General features: G+C 40.1%; 1 protein-coding gene and 1 pseudogene across 5 annotated transcripts in view; one reads left to right on the forward strand and one right to left on the reverse strand.

The window, feature by feature from the left end:
* The window catches only part of SGMS2 (sphingomyelin synthase 2), an 84,987-nt gene that overhangs the window by 52,848 nt on the left and 11,553 nt on the right, over positions 1-20,586 (forward strand). For 4 of the 5 annotated variants that reach the window (XM_033106363.1, XM_033106362.1, XM_033106366.1 and 1 more), the window contains 2 exons: positions 11,218-11,906; positions 15,884-16,001. In XM_033106363.1, coding sequence (XP_032962254.1) covers positions 11,452-11,906; positions 15,884-16,001 — 573 coding nt within the window. In that variant the 5' untranslated portion in view covers positions 11,218-11,451. Of the gene's footprint in view, positions 1-9,909; positions 9,933-11,217; positions 11,907-15,883; positions 16,002-20,586 lie in introns of those variants that run through there. The other variant, XM_033106367.1, reaches the window with a different exon arrangement.
* Positions 4,736-6,584, reverse strand: LOC117022104 (peptidyl-prolyl cis-trans isomerase A-like; annotated as a pseudogene).

The following is a 20,586-nucleotide window of genomic DNA, read 5'->3' on the forward strand; positions in this document are numbered from 1 at the left end:
TTGCTAAAGACACTGGGACTTACTTCTAAACAATCTTATATTCCCCTTACAGACCATAGGTCTGTTGATAGTCATTCTGAATACCCAGATACTTAGCCACTAATATTTCCTAACAATATTTAACTACTATGGTGTGTAAACCAAATTTATTTCATTCAACTGATTTTTTTTTTAATATATGAAGTTTCTGGGTGAAAATTGCAGAAATAGACACTTTGTGGCAGTTTCTTCTTTTCCTTAATTTATTAGGATCAGTGAAAATTCAATACATAAATATTTTACAGCTTTACCTCAGAAACCAAGGTAACAGTCACTCTTATTTCTTAAAATCGTTAAAATGGCATGCTGTTAGACTCAGGAATTTAATCTTTTAAGGTACTGTTTTGCTGCCTCTTCATGTGTGCTCTTCCTTTTGTTGGATTGGGTTGGAGAATCTAGGTCCCCTTTCATAGACCCAAATTTAGGAAACATAAATCACCATCAATAGGTTATTTGCAGAAACCGAAGCCTAGCTTGGTCAAATAAATGCTTTTGAGAGACAAATAATTTATTCAAATACGACACAGCAATTTAAATTCTGGGAGTAACTAGAGCCAAATACACTGACCTTAATGGCTTTGGAGTTGCTTTTTATAGCCTCATACCATTTGAAAACAGTGGCTTATTCTGCCAGTCATGTGAAAGCCGCTCTAGAAAATATACGCAGCCCTGTGCTTTTTGATGGAAGCTGAAAATAGCACGTACCATATATGAGTGGAATACATTCTTTATTACTCCATTTGTAGAACATTTTTGTGGTTGCCATAAGAGAATGACAAATGTAGGCTTTTACATAGCTTTCTAGATCTTCCATAGTCCCTCTCCTTTCCTAGTTTTTCCTTTCTTTAGAGTGAAAATCATGCTCTGCCTTGAGGACCCAGATGGCCTGAAGTTTAGGACTTTCAGACGCACAGTTGTCTAGCCATCTTCATACTCCCCACTCACCTTTGCCCTCTGCCAAGGCCTGTATAACACTACACCTAAATCACAGCAAGCAGATGGCGCTAACCTGCCAAAGGTGCAAATTAAAGAGAAAACCTTCCTTCTCTTTAGTGTCTCATGTTTAATTCTGGCTACCAGGAAGTGCTCCCTAAATCTCTCAGGCTGTATTAAGCTATTTCTTGAATTTGTGTTGTTGGCACAGGGCATTAAGCAGAACTGTAATAAACCAATAACCTATATTTTACATACACATCAAAATGCCTAATTCTAGACTTTAGACCTCTACAAGGAAATTGTGTTCAAGTATAGCTACGTGTCATTTCCACAGCAGCATTGGGATTGAGTAAGCTTCCTGTACATTTACCCTTTGCTATAACCACGACATGTACCAACTACCAGCGCCTGGTTAAATGTTTCCCCTATTGGCTCTGCTTATGCCTCCACACTAGAGGACGGTTATTTAACTCCTTTCTATTACCTTGCTTAAAGGTAATTTCACTTACATTGCAAAACAAAGTGGCAATATTCTCTTCTAATGCGCTGGTAAACAGCAAGCAAAGTTTCAAGATGACATTTGAAAATACCCATTTAAGTAGCCTGTTTATATTATTCTATGCAAACTTTTTTTTGAAATTGTATAAAACATATACACAGCTTGGTCACCATGTGGTAAATGGAGAACCCAATAGGTATATTTCTAAATAATCTGAAGGTCATGGAATAAAGGAGCTTCATTAATAAAAGTAGAGAATTGTGAAATTATTTTTAAGGAACTATTCTTTTTTTTCCTTCTCATTTCTTAGCATGGTTTTCCTATGATAAGCTATGCTTCCCAATCGAAACACATTTTTGTGGACGAGGAAATATACTATTGACCCTGATGGTGATCTGTTTACTTCCTTAGAATGAGATCTCTAACATCATTTAGAAAATATTCTGTAGTTTGGGGAGGCTAATATTAAGCTGTTAGACTCGGCTTCTGCTTCTCTCTCTTGTTCGACTGGCCGCTGTTCTTAGGAGAAAATATAAGCTCCCACATCAGACTTAAATTGCTTTTAAAAATATTAAGTGGAGTGTTTTTCAGAAATCTCTCACTTCAGTAGGTAACCTGCGCAGACTGCTATTCCAGAGTATTCAGCATTAAAACCTACGGAATCCGTTTCTAGGTATGTAAATCTTTGGGGTGTATAAGGCAAGTGAGGAATGTAGAAGCAGATAGCATCACTGTTGTTGAGTTAGGCTGTTAGATGGAACATTTCTGATAAAGCCTCGAGGGTGCTTATGCTAAACAAGTGCTGGCTGCTTTTGTTTGACCATTAAATATGGAGCCGGTCGTACCAGTTGTGTGGAATGGTTCTAGTGACCCAACATCGATTTTGGACGGTTTCTCTTGAATTGACAAAATTACATTTCGTATTATTAAAAGTACAAATGTCTGTTCAAATTATAGGGGACTTCTTATGCTCACCTGCTAAAGTAGATAAGCATTTAAACACAAAGATAAGCCTTCAACCCAGTTTATTCTCCGAGGCCACGCGTGCATTACACATCACTGGCAGGCAGTAAATTCAGAAATGAGTAGGGAAGTAGAAAATTCCAGCCTAGTTCTTTTTGCTAAATACTGAAAACGTCTAGATAAAAGAGGAAGAAACCACCTGGCATTCTCCGCACACCTACCCTAGGGAAATTCTCTAAGCTGTCCTCCACATGTCAGGAATGGAGGTGTGAAAAGGATTTGGGGCAAGCATAAGCCAGCATTTGGGAAAAGAGCATGATGTGACCCCAACTCGATCCCTTCACCCTAAGACCCTCTAATTTAGAGTATCGCAAAGGAAATTTAAAGGATTATTTTAAATATTCCCTAATCTTTGATCTCACTTTACAGCCCTCTTCTATCTTTAGGGTCACTGTCTGTCTGGGCTAATCTGTCTGTCTGCCTACTTATCCATCTAGTCTATCAATCTAATCTATCTATCTACCCAACTCATTTATTCTTTTGTTTATTGTTAAATTGTCTTTCCCTGTGATTCTACCTCTCTTTAAGATTCCTCACCTCCTATTGGAGAGCTTCCTTCCCTCAACCCCAGGGATGCAGTTTTGTCTTTCCAAAATACACTAATCAGATCTGATCATTGGAATTCTCCAGGCACCAGTAAACTGGTTAACAGCTAAGAAAGAGAAGCCAAATTTTAAAACATCCTATGGAACATTTTTCAAGTCAAATTTTAGTGAAGGTACTTTATTGCATCAACCTTAGTTAAATCAGAAACAGTAGATACCAGCCAACTATTCTATCCTCTCAGTACGCTGCATTCTAGAAATGTTCCACCTCATGAGACATTCCCAGTGTCATTGTTTTCAAATTTGCACAGCTAATATTTGCTCTGTGTAAATAACCACTCATTTCAACAAATATTGAATTGCCTTTTAAAGTGGCTAATATTTTTTTTATTATTTTTTAGTGAGAAAGAAGGCAGACCGTGTTTTTTTTCCTTTTAATCCAACTCATAGTAAATTTGATACGTTCTATTAGAAAACCCATCTGTTTTTTGTCACTTTGTATTATTTAGTTACAAGTTTATTTTTGGAGCACAGTTTACACAAATTTTGTTAAACAGTTTGCTTTTCATTGGCTGGTTCTTGATCTTGTCTGTAGAAAACTCAGAAATGTGTGTTATTTCAGAATCACTGCTAAAGAAGTGCTCAGCTGTTAAGTACAACACTTTAAAGGGATAAGTGAGCCTGGAATGTAATAACAGAGTATGGGATATTTCTTGGTTTTCTAATTCTTTAGAAGCAACTGATCTCAATCTTCCTTTTTTAAAAAAAATAACAGTTTAAATGAATTATAACTTACATACTTATAAAATGCATTTGTTTTAAAACGGTGTGGTGAAATGATTTTTAGTAAATTTACAGAATTGTGCAACCATTGTCATTATCTAATTTTAGAACATTTCCATTACCCCCAAAAGAAACTTCCAGGCTATTTTCTGGCACTAATTCATTCCTACCTGCCATCCCAGGCAACCACTATTGATAATAGGCTGTATCTTTCTCTTATAACAACTGGATTTAGAGCTAATGTCAAAGCTACCTTCAAATGGGATAGTAAATAAGTACCAGAAATCAAAAGGTCTATTCTCTATCCAAGTATATCTCTCCCAGAGTTCAGAAGTGCAGCCACTGGTAGCTGATTTTTCATTTCTATCTTTACACTAAAAAAATGTTTTTCCCCAATCTGTTCTCAGAATAGTGTCACCAAGCTATCTTACAAGCCTGCCCATTTCCTTAATTTAAATCTATCATACCTAGACAGATGTGGGACCTAGTGTCAGTATAAAAACTTATAATGGTCTGACAAGGACTCTTTCCCATGTTACTTTTGTTGGAAAAGTATTTCTCAGATATACACGATAATTTTTCAGTAAGCGGTGTATCTTTTTGTCAGTTTTCAGAAACTTTCTAGTAAAATATTTAACACATTTAGTAGGTGCTTCTGAAATAGAATTTCATGCGTGCCTCATAAGGCCCCTTGTGTCAATAAGCGTATAAGTGCTTAACGATTTTAGGGGGAAGGTTTTTGTGTGTTTGTTTAGCTTTCATTTCATAATTAACTGCAACCCAGCTAGACTTGGAGGGGAACAAGGAAAATAGGGAACCCAATGAACTGCGTGAGAGCACAGTTCCGAGGGTGCTCTCTGGAGCTACAGAAGGAATGGGCTGGTGGTTACAATAAAACAAGTCAAATTCATCAGAGTTGTCCACAGTCCGCAATGGGGATCTTCTCGCTCGTCCTGCCTTTCCTGGACCCAGAGAGCTCCATGGCATCCACAGTACTCCTGCCATCTTTCACCCTGCAGCAGACCCAATGCTTGCCATCCAACCACTCAGCCTTGGCAGTGCAGATGAAAAAGCGTTTGCATTGGGTCCAGCAGTTGCCATGGACAAGATGCCAGGACCTGTATGCTTCCGGATGAAATTCTCATCATCAAACTTCTCCCCATAGATAGACTTGCGCCTATGGCATGTGAAGTCACCACCCTGGCACATAAATCCTGGAATCATTCTGTGAAAGCAGGAACCTTCATAACCAAATCTTTTCTCCCCCGTGCTCAGAGCACGAAAGTTCTCTGCTGTCTTTGGAACTTATCTGCAAACAGCTCAAAGGAGATGCGGCCCAAGGGCTCGCGGTCCATGGCAAGGTCAGAAGGACAACACAGTGGACTTGACCATGGCTGGACGTGGGAGGCTCTGGGGGGGTGGCGTCTGGAAGGCAGCCAGGAAGATTTTTATAAGCAAGTTAAACTCTAAGAATGTTAATAAGTAAAAGCCTACGATGTTTTGGTCTCAGGAAAAATTTTATGGACATGAAATTTCTTAGCTAAATTGGACCCTGTTAACATAAAGTGTTATACCTATATTATAAATTTAACATGGTGGCTTATTTGTAACAGTAACTATAATTACGTGGCACCCGTGGGTAACGAGCAAATACTTAACAGGCTTGTTTTCCCTTCTCCCCCACAAGGGAGGTGAATTATGCATTAAATTGTTTTCTTAGTGTATATTAATTTCTACAAAATTCCAAAGACTGAAAAAAACGCCTCTAATATTATCTAGAGGACTTTCTTGTATATTTGTGAATCTCTGGGAAAAAAAATAATAAAGCTGATAACTGATTGTTTCTTAACCTTTCTCACTGACTGTGTGTCTCCCTCTAACGTGTGGTGAACGGTACCAGCGGGGGTGGCGTGCCACTAAAAAGCAGGCTTCCTGAGGTCAGATTTCTGGTTCAAATCTCAGGTGGCTCTGCCACTTTCTACCTGTTTGACCGTGGGCATCTTACTTCATCTCATTTCTTTTCTTTAAAATATTCCCTAGGGTTGTTATGAGGATTAATTAGATAATACACAAAGCACGCAAAGTAAGTACACATACGTAACATTTATTTATGGCAAATGAATGACATTTACTGAGGACTATTTTTTTTTTTACGGCTATTTTATTCTACATGACTTTTTAATGGCTTTCTGATGGCAACTGAGGTTTCTTTTTTAAGATCTGAGGAAGCTTTTGTGTCTGTTAATGAACCCATCAGTTGTTTGTTTTCATTGATATTCAATTCAATAAAATTCTGTTTCAAAACCTAGTTTTTCTTAAACCTTTGAGCTCAATGTATAAATCTCTTTTATTCATTTTTTGAATTTGTAAAATTAGAAACACGTTTTCTTTGATCAGTGTTTAACTTCCATCTTCAACAGATTACATTAAAGTAACAGATTATATTAAAACCCCTATATAAGCTTAGGGGTTTCCTTTAACTATAGGAAAAGCTTACACATTTCCTATAATTACATGTGTAAACTATATTTACACATTTAATACATTATCTTCTTAACCACTTCAGATGTACTACCAGGCCGACACACAAATCTAGCAGCAAAGAATTTCTAAGCCCTTCCACCAGAATTTCTGTCTGTGCTCAATTTCCTGCAGGATGCTATCAGAGAGCTTCAGTTCAGACCGGCTGCAGGACGGTATCACGCATTTCACACTTGGACCTGTTCTTACCTGTTCTTACAGCCTTGAATATCTGTCATGTGGCCCCTTCCCCTGTTTTTCAACCATAACCTCTAATATGAATTACTGAGATTCTACATCTATTCAGATCTAACTTTAACTTTCTACTTAATTGGATATGGCACCCTTCTTATATAGTATGTGTATACTTGTCTCGCGGTTTTATAGTTACTATAGGAAAACACAGGTTTTTATCTAGTGATCACCTTATCCTCCTTTATTTGTTTTGTATAAAGATAACCATAATTTTTTTTAATTAAAGTTTATTGGGGTGACAATTGTGAGTAAAGTTACATAGATTTCAGGTGTACCATTCTGTATTACATCATCTATAAATCCCATTGTGTGTTCACCACCCAGAGTCAGGATAACCATAATTTAGTTAACTAATATCCTGTGGTTGGATTTAGGCCAATTCCAATTTTCTCATAGATAACTATTGAAAGCATACTTTTAGAAATATTTTTTGGTACAGCCTTACTTCCTTTGGATAATTTACAAAATAGAATAACTGGGTGTCATTACCCCAATATTAGTTATGTAATACAGTCTAATATCTACTGGTAAAAATCTGCTGCTCCCATTTCCGCTTCCTGGTGAAGCTTATTATCATTTTGTCAAATTACAGGAACAATCCTATTGGGATTGTTAAGAGAAAATGACGAATGTTATATATTAATATGGTAATATCAAGTTCTTTATGGTACAATAGAGAGAATAGAAATAAAATACAGAAGGAAAATGATGTGTTTTCTTGTAATTTGACAAAAAGACTCTGAAATTCTCTTAAGAATGAAAAGAGGAGCAGTAGTGGAGGACTTTTTTTCACCAGGTATTAGAACACATATTACACAGTTAAACTGGTGATACCGGCATTGAAAGAGCGTAACCATGTATACTTCTAGTCCCGCCATTGAAATCTTTCTCTCCCCAAAATCAAGTGGATGTTGAATTTTATCACCTTTTTCACTTCACTCAGAATGATCGTATCTTTTCTTTCTACATATAGTATTTGTATTTTATTACAGTCACTTCTTAATTTGAAAGCTACCTTGCATTTCTGGGATGACTCTAGTTCTAAAACTACACTAACAAAACAATGTCAGTGTCTAAAAGTTTTAGACTTTTGCATTTGCCTTCAGAAGGAAGATTAGTCTATCGAGGTCTTTAGCTCTTTAAATATTATCTAGGTTAACTTCCAATATTTTGCAATGTAAGAGGACTTGGGAGGTTCGTCATCTGTTTTGTGCTCTGCCGTGAATGAATGAACTAATGGGGTTGCCATCCATGCAGAGGAGCCATTGTGGCTTGTGTCACTTTTTCAAATACTTACTGGTAGGGAAGGGTCACCATAGGAATGAGTATGTTGTAATCATCATCTTGACAACAAACTTTGCATCCCAAGATTGGTTGACACACGCTGAATGTGCTTTGTATATTTAATCTGCTTAATGAAATCCCAAGGAAAATATCAATCCAGCTGCTAATGACGATAAATGGGCTTTGCACTCACAGAGTACTCTTACTCCCAGGAGCACAAAGCTCTTCACAATTAATTATTTCAGTCATCCTCCCAGTTGTCCCAAGAGGTGGGTGGCTGAGTACTGTACTTCCTCCTTTAAAAATAAAAAAAGTAACTAATTGAATTTCTTTTGCTCTACATTCTGTGTTCTATAACTGGGTAGCTACCTTATAAAGACCACCTGTATGTCGACCTGGGTTTTAAAATCACAATCTTCTTTCACATACAAATGCCAGACTTGGAGCAGATGTGGAGAAGTAAAGCTGGAGGAAATTTGGATGGCAGTTTGGCAAGATGCTATGAGTGGTATAGCCTAGAGTTAGTGAAAAGAGACAGGCGATGGCTGAGTTAGTGCTTTGGTACCTGCATTAGAAATAGTAATCTGTGGTGTTGAAGGTTTGTTTTTGACAATATCCTACTGAGGCTGTGGGGACAGAGTCCCAGAGAGCAGTTTCCAGGCTCTCGGCCTCACGTGAAAAGGTGCTGGCTCGGGATGTAGATGGACCCGAGGATACACCTCGGGTCCATCTTGGTGATACACCTCGGGTGGCTGCACCACGGTCAATGTAGATGGTGCTGGCTTGGGATGTAGATGGCCATCAGCTGCAGCTAATTGACCATTAGCTGTAACCAGTTAGCCAATTAGCCACTGACATAACTGCCGCAGCTATGTTAGTTGGTTAGTCGGTCGGTTGGCAGGCAGAGAAGTGGACAGCAGGTTGCAGGTCGTGTGGCTCCAGGCTCCAGTGAGACTAGAGTGGTATGACTCCCCTACCTATGGCTCCGTGGGTGTTCCTTTTTGGCCTCACCATGTACTGCGTTTTTATGTGAGGACCAGAGGTCCCGTAGGCGGCCTCGCATGACAAATGGCGCAGCGAGCAGGTTCTCCCGCATGACAGAGGCTTCTCTTCATTATACTTACTCTTCCCACAGCGTTGTGTTACGGCACTGCAAAGAGTGACCTGTCGGTCCTATTTTACAGGAGAGGGACACTGCTCCTTTCTCATCCTGCTCTAATGTATTAGTAGCTGGGGGTTTTCACAGGGACAAGAGATATCCAAAATTCTTAGTAATATCTTTAATCTGGTCTCCATCCATCCATGGTCCTCCATTTCTCTGCCAGGCTAACTTTCTTCTTGCTTTTGCTTCCTCAGAAATGGACAGTGCCTTTCTGTGGACACATCTTGTCAGGGGAGCAGGGATACAAGTAAAGCTGTGTTTTTATCTAGTGATCACCTTATCCTTCTTTTTCAATATGCCATTCAGTCTTCTCAAATAGTTTTGTTGTTTTAGCTCTGTCTCTTCAGTTAGAAGTTAGACTGTGAGCTCTTTGGGTGAGTGTTCTGGTCAGTGTTCTCTTTTTTTAACTCCTTTTCATTGCCGCCACATGTCCCGCAGGACTGGAGCATTTAGGTGCACAATAAACACTGGTGGTTATTCTATTTGCCATCCACAACTGTCAACAAATACTGAGTCTGTCATTTTAACTTTTTTTTCCTTTCGTTAAATAAAGGCTTAGCTGTCACCACTTTGAGTTTTCCCTCCTTATTTTTTCCCTCTGAATTTACCCTGGAAGAGAAGCCTTTAAAAATGCAAAGGATTATGCTTAAATTGTGCAGTGTACCCAGGCTGGGGACTAATTACAAGGTTTGAAAACCTCTTCAGGTGGCGGGGTTCTGTAGTAGGACTAAAATACTGCTTTCCTAAATCGAGAACAGCTGGGGCCGTGTTGCTCGCCAGTATAAAAGAGCTAGAGCTGGGGCTCTGTGTTGTGAAGAAGTTGTTGCTGTTTGGAGCCCGTGGAGCTTCTGGGAAAGGCACTCTTTCTTCATTGGGGTCGTGGTGGGTAAGTGCTTGGAGCTGATCTTCTGGGTGCCAGTTTCTTTTGTTTGCTAGAAATTGTGGTGGCTGCATCAAAATGTTCTTAATGTACCATGTCACTTATACTAAATTATGTTATCCTTCAAAAAATAACTAGTTTGTCGCCTAAGTGAGATACAGCTAAGTCTTCGCCTGTTTAAGGCTGTCTGTTATTTTGAAGGCTGTCGACTTTCCTTGTGTATGGTGTGGATCTCTGAATATAAAAGGATAAACTGAGGCAGTGCCATTTAAAAACTACCTTGAATGTGTAGTTCTTGAATACGTTCTGAAAAGTGGTCACTAAAAAGGTTCCAGACTGTGGGGACAGAGTCCCAGAGAGCAGTTTCCAGGCTCTTGGCCTCACGTGGAAAGGTGCTGGCTCGGTTATTAGATGGCCATCAGCCTGTAATCAGATGGCCATCCACTGTGGCTGGGTGGCCATCAGCTGTTACCAGTTAGCCATTAGCCACTAATATAACTGCTGTGGCTATGCTAGGGGGTAGGTTGGTTGGTAGAGAAGCGGACAGCGGATTGCGGATGACATGGTTAGCAAGCGTGGTTAGCGAGTGCAGCTTGCAGCTGGCAAGTGCGGTTAGCAAGCTGGGTGAGGATTGCGAATCGTGTTGGTCCTACTTCTGTGTCTCGACCAGCTGCCAGCGAAAATATAGCGGTATGAACTCCCCTATCTATGGCTCCGTTGGTGTTCCTTTTTGACCTCACTATATCCTGCATTTTTGTGCGGGGAGCGAGATCTGAGACCCTGCATTACACAGGTTTTTAATAAGAAAATAGAAAGTTGATTGTTTTGACAAATGCAGAGGGTGACAATTACTCAATGCCTGTAATCAACTCATCACAGTTTTTTATTCTTTAAGGTTCATAGAAAAGATGGCAGTCTTAGGAAGGAATGATGTGATCTGGGGAGGTTCTAGCTTATTGTGACTTCATGGTTAGCAACAGGTAATAGTATCTGATGAAGTGTTTACAATGTTGGGTCCTGACTTCTATTTAAAGAAATTTAAAAGGAGTTGATTATTAAAATGTTTCTATTTATACTGACATCAGCTCAAAAAGAGAAAAATTCCAAGATAAAACAATTCAATATTTTCTAAATAAACTCCATCTCAGCAGCTTTCGCTATGTTCTGATATTATGTTTATAAAGCAAATGGCTTTGGTATTTGTTTCCTTATTTTGACAATGGTTTTGTTTTGGATAGCGGACAATTGGACAAGCACAGTTTCTGAACATAGTTTTGTTTTGTTCTTACAGGTGGGATAGTAACATCTTTTGGGAGAAGAAAATTGGCTTGCTTTCCTGAAAGTGGTGAGCAGACCACGGGTACCTGCGTGTGAAGAACAATAATCGGGTGGCTACCTTCTACATCCTGTGCTTGGAAACAGAAGCAGTTGAAGAGTCCATGTTGATCTTGGAAACAGCAGGATTAAAATACGCTTCTATAAAAAAACTTTACCATCTCCTTTTTGATCTGAAGACTGGGGGACAATGGATATCATAGAGACAGCAAAACTTGAAGAACATATGGAAAATCAAACCAACGATCCTACAAACACTTACACAAGACCTGCCGAACCTGTTGAAGAAGAAAGCAAAAATGGCAACGGTAAACCTAAGAGCTTACCCAATGGGTTGCGAAAGGGCACCAAAAAGTACCCGGACTATATCCAAATCGCTATGCCCAATGAATCAAGGAACAAATTTCCCCTCGAGTGGTGGAAAACAGGCATTGCCTTCGTGTATGCTCTTTTCAACCTTGTCTTGACAACCGTCATGATCACAGTTGTACACGAGAGGGTCCCTCCCAAGGAGCTCAGCCCCCCACTCCCAGACAAGTTTTTTGATTATATTGATCGGGTGAAATGGGCATTTTCTGTATCAGAAATAAATGGGATTATATTAGTTGGATTATGGATCACCCAGTGGCTGTTTCTGAGATACAAGTAAGTAGGTCTATACATGTTTTTTGGGCTTGCCATTGGTTTGTACTGAAGTGAGTAGATGTGTACTTGAAATTGTCTTTCTTGCATTTGTCTGATAAATGCAGCCTTATCCAGGCATCTGATGAAAGGAAGCAATCTACCTTTCAGTGTGCTAGAAAGATCTGCCACCCTGAATAAATCAAGTCACTATTCAATAAGCATTTATGGAGCAACTGTGTGTGAAAGTGACAACTATGTAGGACTGAACAGAAATGGTGTGGTGGGTGATTCAGAGTTTATGAATTTAAGGTGCAGTTCTGATTTCAAGCAACGTGGCGCTGTGGAATTTGCATGATAAATCAAGAGAACCAGAGTGTAATAACAGTCACTTCATCATGCTTGTGTTATTTCAGGCTCTTAACAGGTGGGGAAAGGAATAGGCTGGGAAGTTTTTCTCCATTACTCACAATGTGATGATTATGAGTCCACAGTCAGTAGCGTGCTTTGAGGTTCGCTTCTATTCAGTTCTCAAATTTTACATTTCCTTTTGCCTATTGGCAATCCAGTCGCAAGAATTTAAGAAACTGAACTGAGAAATGGGTGTGTGCGGTTTCGGTTTTAGATTTCTAAAGTAAATATGCCATCTGGTTTCCCCATGGCACCACAAAGGAGCTCTTAGTCCACTGGTTCAGTCTCCCTGTTTTGGAATAGCAGGAATCAGGAAGTACTAAGCCAGGTACTTTTGCTTTGAAGACACTTAAAAAGAGGACATAACTCTGAAGTGGTTATTTTTGCTTTCTTGTGAATTTCATTAAAAATAAGACCTCTCTGTTCCCCTTTTCATCTCATTCATCATTCAGATATTTGTTTTCTACAAAGATTCTAGTAATTAAATCATTAAAATATGTTTGATCAAAACACTGGCTGCAAACTGAGGCATTTGAAAATGTAATATATGCTGACTTGGTCAATACAATTCAAAAATTCAAAGTCCAATAGTATCTCACTATTAATGCCACAAGCTCATTTTTAGAATAGGGAATTTGTGCTATATTGTTCTTTTAATTGGTTGTTGCTTTGAGATTAGAAGAATTCAATCTATCTTTGCTAAAGAGATCCCCCCACATGCAAATTTGCAGTTTTGAAACTTATTCTACAAACAAGACATTCCTAAGCATTTTCCTTAAAATATTTCTTTTAATAGGTTGCCTTAATATGTGTAAGTAAAATAGCTATCAATTTTCTTTTACTTAGTACAAGAACTTTTTGCTGCTGAAGTTGTCAGTTATGGCATGCTGTATATTAAACTCTACTTGTTGAACTTTAGTGTTTTTCTTTTTCGTGTCTGGAATTGACACTGACTATAAGAGAGACTGCTTGGGCCAAAGATATTTGCATTCTCCTCTAATTGAGAACAAAGTTTCATTCATATATGTGTGAAAAGAGAAACTTTCCAGGGTCCTGTAAGTAGCTGGTTTCCAACCTGAAGTACAACCTCAATTTATCTGAATCTTCATCTAGAGCAGGGGTGTCCAAACTGTGGCCCGCAATCCATTGTTAATTGGCCCGCAGCAAATTCCAAAAATATATTTAGTTGACTTAAATAAACAAGGTGAGGCAATACGCACTTCACCTTGAGTGAGAGGCCCGGCTGTTTGTGTATTTTACCGCATCTGGCCCTTGGTAAAAAACGTTGAAAAAAGTTCGGACACCCCTGGTCTAGAGAGTTGTTAACTGCCTCTTCGTTATCACCTTAGATTTCACCATGTCAAAACTTGTGGTCACATAGCTGGCCACATGTTTTAGTGACATCTGTTTCAGTCACAACCCATTATCAAAAACTTGTTGGGGAAATCCCACTAATTTTCTTTTTCACTTTTGAGGTAGAATTGGATCTTATATTTTAGTAATTAGTGGAGTAATTTTTATAACCTGTTTTGAACATCCTAGCTGAATAGGAAATCCTACTTGCGTGCTCTCCCCCACCCCCCACACACACACCTTCAAAACTATGGGGGAAAAATCATCAGCAATACCATGCTTCCGCAAAAATAAGACCTAGCCGGACCATCAGCTGTAATGCGTCTTTTGGAGCAAAAATTAATATAAGACCCGGTATTATATTATACTATATAAGACCCGGTCTTATATCAAAATCAGGACCCACCCCTGACTATACAATAGAAAAGGAGCTGTTATATTAAAATAAGACCCGGTCTTATATTAATTTTTGCTCTGAAAGACGCATTAGAGCTGATGGTCCGGCTAGGTCTTATTTTCGGGGAAACACGGTAGCTCATTTTTTCTAATTAAGGCTACAAAGTGCATGTTTCACCTTCTAAGTTTTCTGTTCTGAGCACAGCTGAACTCAGAATACTGGAATGAATAGAATTGACTCATAATAATTGCTGCTTCTTACTCCACCTTGTCTAATAGCATAGAGCACTAGTCAGCACTCTTTGGGGTCCTAGGGTTGAATCAAAGGATGAATTGTTTCTTTGCTTAACCAAATGGAGAAATTCAGTGCTGTTTGTCACCCATTCCTTTTCAGTGCTAGAAAAGGCAGAGCTAGAATAGCAAGCATTTGGGAAAAAAAAAAGCCTTGCAATAAATAAATACTTTCATCAACTAGCGAAAGTGGCGACCCTCTCTGTATTTTGACCCCGGAAACCCTGGAACATTCTGAAAATAGTGGCTGGAGATAGGCATCTAAAATTATGTTTGTCATGATTCTTTAAGTTAACAGTCACAACAGTTACCTGAATTAGACCCTGATGCATAATCCATATCAGACCACAGTCTTATAGAAAACTTAAAATATGCCATGTGCCTGAAACTGCCTTTTTCCCCAGAAGTCTTTGATTAGTACTATGTAGTTTTGGAAGTTTGAGAGCTCTGAAAATGGGTTACCTGGAGTAATATAGTTTATGTACTAGGAAAATCACAACTAGGAATTCTAGGGGCTTTATGGCTCCCACCCATCCCTCCCATCCCCAGAGCCGAGTGTTTCTGGACCCACCCCCTAACTACACAATAGAAAAGGAGCTGTTCTCCTCACCTGGAAGTGAGGACACTCAGGACCCTTGATGCCCACTCATGTACCCCTGAGGCAGCTGTGCAGGGGCAGAGCCCTTCCCTACAGAGGACAGTGTGCTCACGGTGACACACTGGAACCACTGCCTTAGACTGAGAACATAGGGTAAAGGACAGGGACGCGTGTGAGTCAAGACAATTGCCTCCACCTAAAGAATATAAACTGAAAAAGAACTTGTGGGGTGGGATTTTTTTCTGGTTTCTTTTTTTAATCAAGATTGAGTAAAAGCCTTAAGGGCCAATTAATCTGTCTAGAACTTCATTGTTAAATATCCTTAAATGTACAAGGACACTTTGAACATCTTCAAAATAGTCTCTGAAAATCTCTAGTATAGTCGTACATCAAATAGCTGTTGCCCAAGTTGTTAAAATACTTTTGGATGGTCCCCAAATAAACCTTGCTTATTTTATACCTTAGGTTAAATGAGTTGCCCCATTTCCCTGTGTGTCCAATTATGTAGCATCCCCTTAGCTCATTAGTTAATTCCTCTGTGACCGTGGCTTACTTGTACCTTTGTTATGTTCTCAAGAGAGGGTATTGTGAATGCAGTGAGTTGTCTGAAAACGTAGAGCTTCCCTGAATTCCCTGGCAAAGGGTGACTGTTTTAGGCGGTTGTCTAGAATGCTCAGTGGACTCCTCCACTGCCCTCACACTCGCTCATTTTGCGCCCATCCCACCTAGACTTACCGCAGTGTCTGACTCTTCATTTCTGAAAACTGCCGTGCAACCTCTCCAAGGAATGGGGGGATGCACAGCTCAAAAATAAGCTTTGAAGCTGAAACGGGGGTCTCTTAATGCCGTTCTATATTAATTACTTGTTATTCTGTTGAACACTGTTTTGTATAGCATTAGTAACAGAACTAGGTAGTAATCTTGTTTTTCCCCATCTCTATTATTCCTTTAGGTCAATAGTGGGGCGCAGATTCTTTTTTATCATTGGAACTTTATACCTGTATCGCTGTATCACAATGTATGTCACTACTCTACCTGTACCTGGAATGCACTTCCAGTGTGCTCCAAAGGTAAGGAGCTCTGAATGACCATTTAGAGGAAATCGAGAGACCAGTTATTGAGCACCTGCCCTCTATTATACATTCTTCAGTACACTTTCATTTGCGTTTCTGCAATCTCGCATATTTTCTGTTTTTCTTTAGGTTTTGGGGGGAAGAAATTAAAATGTGTTCATAAAGTATATCTTCGTGCATAAAAATTTCACTTTCTGCTAACTGAAAGTTATTACTGGGCATTTACCTTCACTTTTTTACCTTCTCATTTACTTACTCATTTATGCATTCGTTCTACAAGTATTAAGCTCCTGTTAACTACCAGGTACTGTTGTGATAATAGCAGTGACCAAAACACAGTTCTCCTGCGAGACCTTGTATTCTATTGAGGGATGACCACTGAGAAAGAAATTTCTAACTTCTCACCTGGTGATCAGCCAGGCGGCTATCAGATAAAGCTGAGTACGAGTGAAAGGGACTGTGGGGCTAGGTATTATGTTATAGAGTGGTCAGAAAGGCTTCTTTAAGGAGAAAGCATTTGGGTAGGACCAAGATGAGAGAGAGAGCCCTGTGGGTGGGATGAGAGCTCCAGGCCAAGGAAATAGCTCAGTCGTGGTAGATTCAAGAAAGCAAGCCAGTGTGGCTGTTCGGAACTGATGGTCCAGGTGATGCAGCCACAGAACCCATAGGGCCTGTGGCCATTGCGTGAATTTGAACCTTGGTTGTGGCAAGTGAGGAAGAAGTAGCTGGATTTACTTGGAAGTGAGGAGCCATTCAATTCGGGACACATCTGGAATACAGGCCCACAGGACGTGCTAGTAAGTTAGATGTGGGTCTAAGAGAACATAGGCAAGGATGAGCCACACAGTCTTAGCTGTTGGAAAGATAGAGTGGCCTTTAGTTGAGACAGTGTGCGAATGGATTTTGAAACTTAAGCAGCCTTTACAGCTTCTCCAGGGAGAGTCATTTCTCGAGAGAGCTGTTAATCATCTTAGACCCCAGTGTGCCCTGGTTTATAAAAAAGGAAACTTACAGCTCCTGTGCTTTCTGGACAAGGGAATGAAGTCTAACTTCATATTTTTACTGCACACGAGGCAGATGTCCAAGGGGGAAGGAAAAATAGAGTTGTTCTGAAGAAGTCAACAGTCTCCCTCACCAAAAATAGGTGTGGTTTGGAGAAGTTGTCATTTTCCAAAGCCATCAAAGCAGAAAGTATCTGTAATTAAAACAGTGTACCTATTGAATTTAAACCTTGGCTGATTTTTAGTGAAACTAAATTAAGGCATAGGAGAAGTTCAGAAACATAATAAGCACTTCTAAGGGGTCATTGCTGTGTGTTAAATGAAGAAATGGCCGCAGGAAAAAAAGGCAAGCCCATCCTAGTAATGGGTGAGGTTTGCAGGGGTGAATTGCTATGATTACAGAAAGGAAGTGTCCTCCGTGAAAGAGTTGCAATTTTCAGAAGCCGCACTCGTAAACGTACCCCTGGATGATCAAGCTACAAATACTGTGGAAGCTCTGGCAGCATCCTTACTAATCAGCTTCCATGTTCAGTTGTCAGGACCTCCTCCTGACGCATACGCAGCCTAGAGGCACCCGCCTTACGGTTCAGGAAAGCGCACACAATCACTTTGATACAAGTGATGTGTTGTATAGAACCGGCATCAGAATTGCATTCTGAGCGTAGTTCTGCTGCTGGCTTTGAGCTCCTTAGATATTGTGGTTATAAGCCTATTAGATAACCTACCTGTCTCCTTGGTTGCTGACAGCAGAAGGCCCTCGTGACTATAAGCAACGGCAGAACTGTGTACACTGAAACCGCTCGCTGTAGGAGGATGTCAGGTCTCGTCATTGATGCCTGACCGCTTGTTACTCACTGGATGAGATCACCACAGCAGCCATCGCAGGGATAGGTCCCGTGGTGAAATCCTTGGCTGTCACAGTTTTCCGGCTGCCTTCTCCCTTATCCTCTGGTTTACCTTAAGTCCTTTGCTTATGATTTGCTTCAAACCACCAACCCAAGCTTTGGTTTGCAGTCACAAAATTTATGTTCTGCAAAGTGTGGCCCAGTTATTACGTTTTGGCCCAGTTATTAGGATTCACATGAAATCAGATAGCTTTTTAAACACATTTTGCCACCTGTAAGAATGTTGGGCTGGCATAGCTACATTCCCTTCCCTGAGAACGCTTCCTTCTCACCCTGCTCGTAGATTTCCAAAGGACTTCTCCTCTTAATCGAAGAGACGTTGTAGATGGTTTCTGGTTTGTCAGTAGCCAAATTGGGCTCTGTTGTACTTCATTTATTTTTGTGGGAAATGATGTGTAGTGGTCACAGTTTGAGGAACCCTAAAGAACACTGAGCCCCATGTGCTTTGGCTGTTATGACTGTTGCACCTCTTAGCTTTCTGCATCTTTAGTTCCATATCCAGGAATGGCATAGGGTGGTGTCTGAAAAATGAGCAAATTACTAGGAGCTAAAACATTAAGTGGTATGTGACGGGGGGTCCCAGTGAACTAGAACAGAATTAGAAAACAGTCCATTGATCCCAACTATATTCTTCCCGTTTCCCAGTTTTCTTTCTATGCTCTTTTCCTTTTTCTCCCTTACTTGAGGTTCTGTTTAGTATTTATAGTGGGTATGATCTGACATCTCAGGGTAGCAATGACACGATGGAGGAATTAAGAACTGAGAAAAGACAGAGCAAGGGGAGCAAGTCCTTCTTCTGTTCTGTAAAGGCGTATTGAATTTAATGCTCTGAGAGCTCTACATGTGCCAGCACTGCTGAAAGAAAGAGGGGAGAAGAGAAAATGTCTGTCTTATTTTAGCTCCTAGTTTATTTATGCCCTTGGATCCATCTAACTCCAAGTAAAGGGACTGAGGGCTTGAAATGTTTCTGCCCTTCGAAAATTAGAGTATTGATTTGGGATGAGTGAGTGGATAGCAAAATTATTATGGTTTTGAAATAAACAGTACTGTGTCCGTTTAAACTGGGAACCCAGTGGTTGGGCAGAGTGTATATTCCTTTTTATTTGCTCTCAGTGTTGACAGTTGATTTTATCAACTGCTTGACAAGAAATTCCTGACAGACTGGTGGATCTGATGCAGCACACAGCCAGATTCTATCCTCGGCATCAGGGCATATCACATGTCGTTTGCTGTACGCCTTTCCTGGGCGGCACCTGAAATGGGTCCTGCAGCTCTGTCCACAGTTCTTCCCTTCCTTGGGTGTGGACCCTTCACAACCTTCTAGATCCTCAAGGCAGGATCGCCTATTTCTTGGCACGTTTAATTTAAGGACTGTCAACTCTTGATAAAATATGTATGGCCTCTTGGTTTTTGTCACCTGGGTTTGTCCTTAGCACACTTTTGCAGAAGGTTAAGTTTCTTTGAGACCTCCAGTTTCTCACCCTACCCTCTAATCCCGGTTCACGTCATTGTGAATAGTGGAAAGCTGTCCAGGTGCCTAAGATTTTTCTATTTTTTTTTTTTAATCGGGAAAGTTTTGCCTGATATGGATGTTTTAGGCAAGGAATCCTGCCCCAATTCCTTACTCTACCAGATAGGATGGATTTCCATGTGCTTTGGAGGCTAACTTAATCTCTCTCCTCCTAGACACTGTTCCCATCCATCCACCTATACGTGTCTTGCCCTCCTTCACCACCATGCATCCACTTGGACAAGACAATACCTGTCTTTACCACTGAACAGTTTAACCACTGTCATGGCGAGACTGCCATGCTTCAGGAGCCAGCTTCCCCAGAAGCACCATCACTGAGTGTAAAAGGCTGCGTGTCATACAGCTCTTCCCCTGGGTCCCAAATGAATAGTGATTAATGGTGTTCCTATATTGCTCTTCTCATGTGTTCTGTTACTTCATCTTATTTCTGAGTATCATTCTTTAATTTTCTAAGAATACTAACTTTATTCTAGACTGATCTGAAATCTTCCATCTGGTCTCCCAACATATCAGTATTCCAACTTTCCATGCCTACCATATTGACCGACTCGGTCCACTACTCTTTCTTGAATGCTTAAGTTTGAATAGGATACAAACTTTGGACTATCGCCTCAAACTCCTGCCCAACCCATCATTGTTTCCCATTTCATCGTGGTGGCTTCTAGGGACTTCTACACCCAGTCTAAGGCAGCTCTTTCCTGACCCCCTGCCATGGCACGTAGGTTATTTCTTTCCAGGATGTTTTTCCTGATCAAAGAAACTCATTTTTGAAGCTGCCAGAACCTCGCTAATCCATTATTTTCAAGCCTATTTAAATTATTTAATGTGTTGCAGCTCCCTTTTAAACTGTGTTTCATCAGATATTAATACTGCTAGATGCACTCTCCAGGCTGCCCACTTAACACGAGGTCCGAGTACACTGTACAATATTAGTGATGCGGCATGCAGCTGAATCAAATATTAACCATCCAAAACCCCGACTTCCCCTGCAAAGAGGAAAGAAAATAGCTTTGATCTTCTTTTTTAGAGCATAGCTGTAGTGAAGTCATTGGTTATTAATATTTTTAAAAGCTTTGCCCAAGGAAGAACATCACCAAAACACATTATTAGTAACATCCTGCATAATTTAAAACGTGTCACTAAAA

Source organism: Rhinolophus ferrumequinum, chromosome 5 (assembly GCF_004115265.2).
Source record: "Rhinolophus ferrumequinum isolate MPI-CBG mRhiFer1 chromosome 5, mRhiFer1_v1.p, whole genome shotgun sequence".
In the NCBI taxonomy this organism is placed as follows: domain Eukaryota; kingdom Metazoa; phylum Chordata; class Mammalia; order Chiroptera; family Rhinolophidae; genus Rhinolophus; species Rhinolophus ferrumequinum.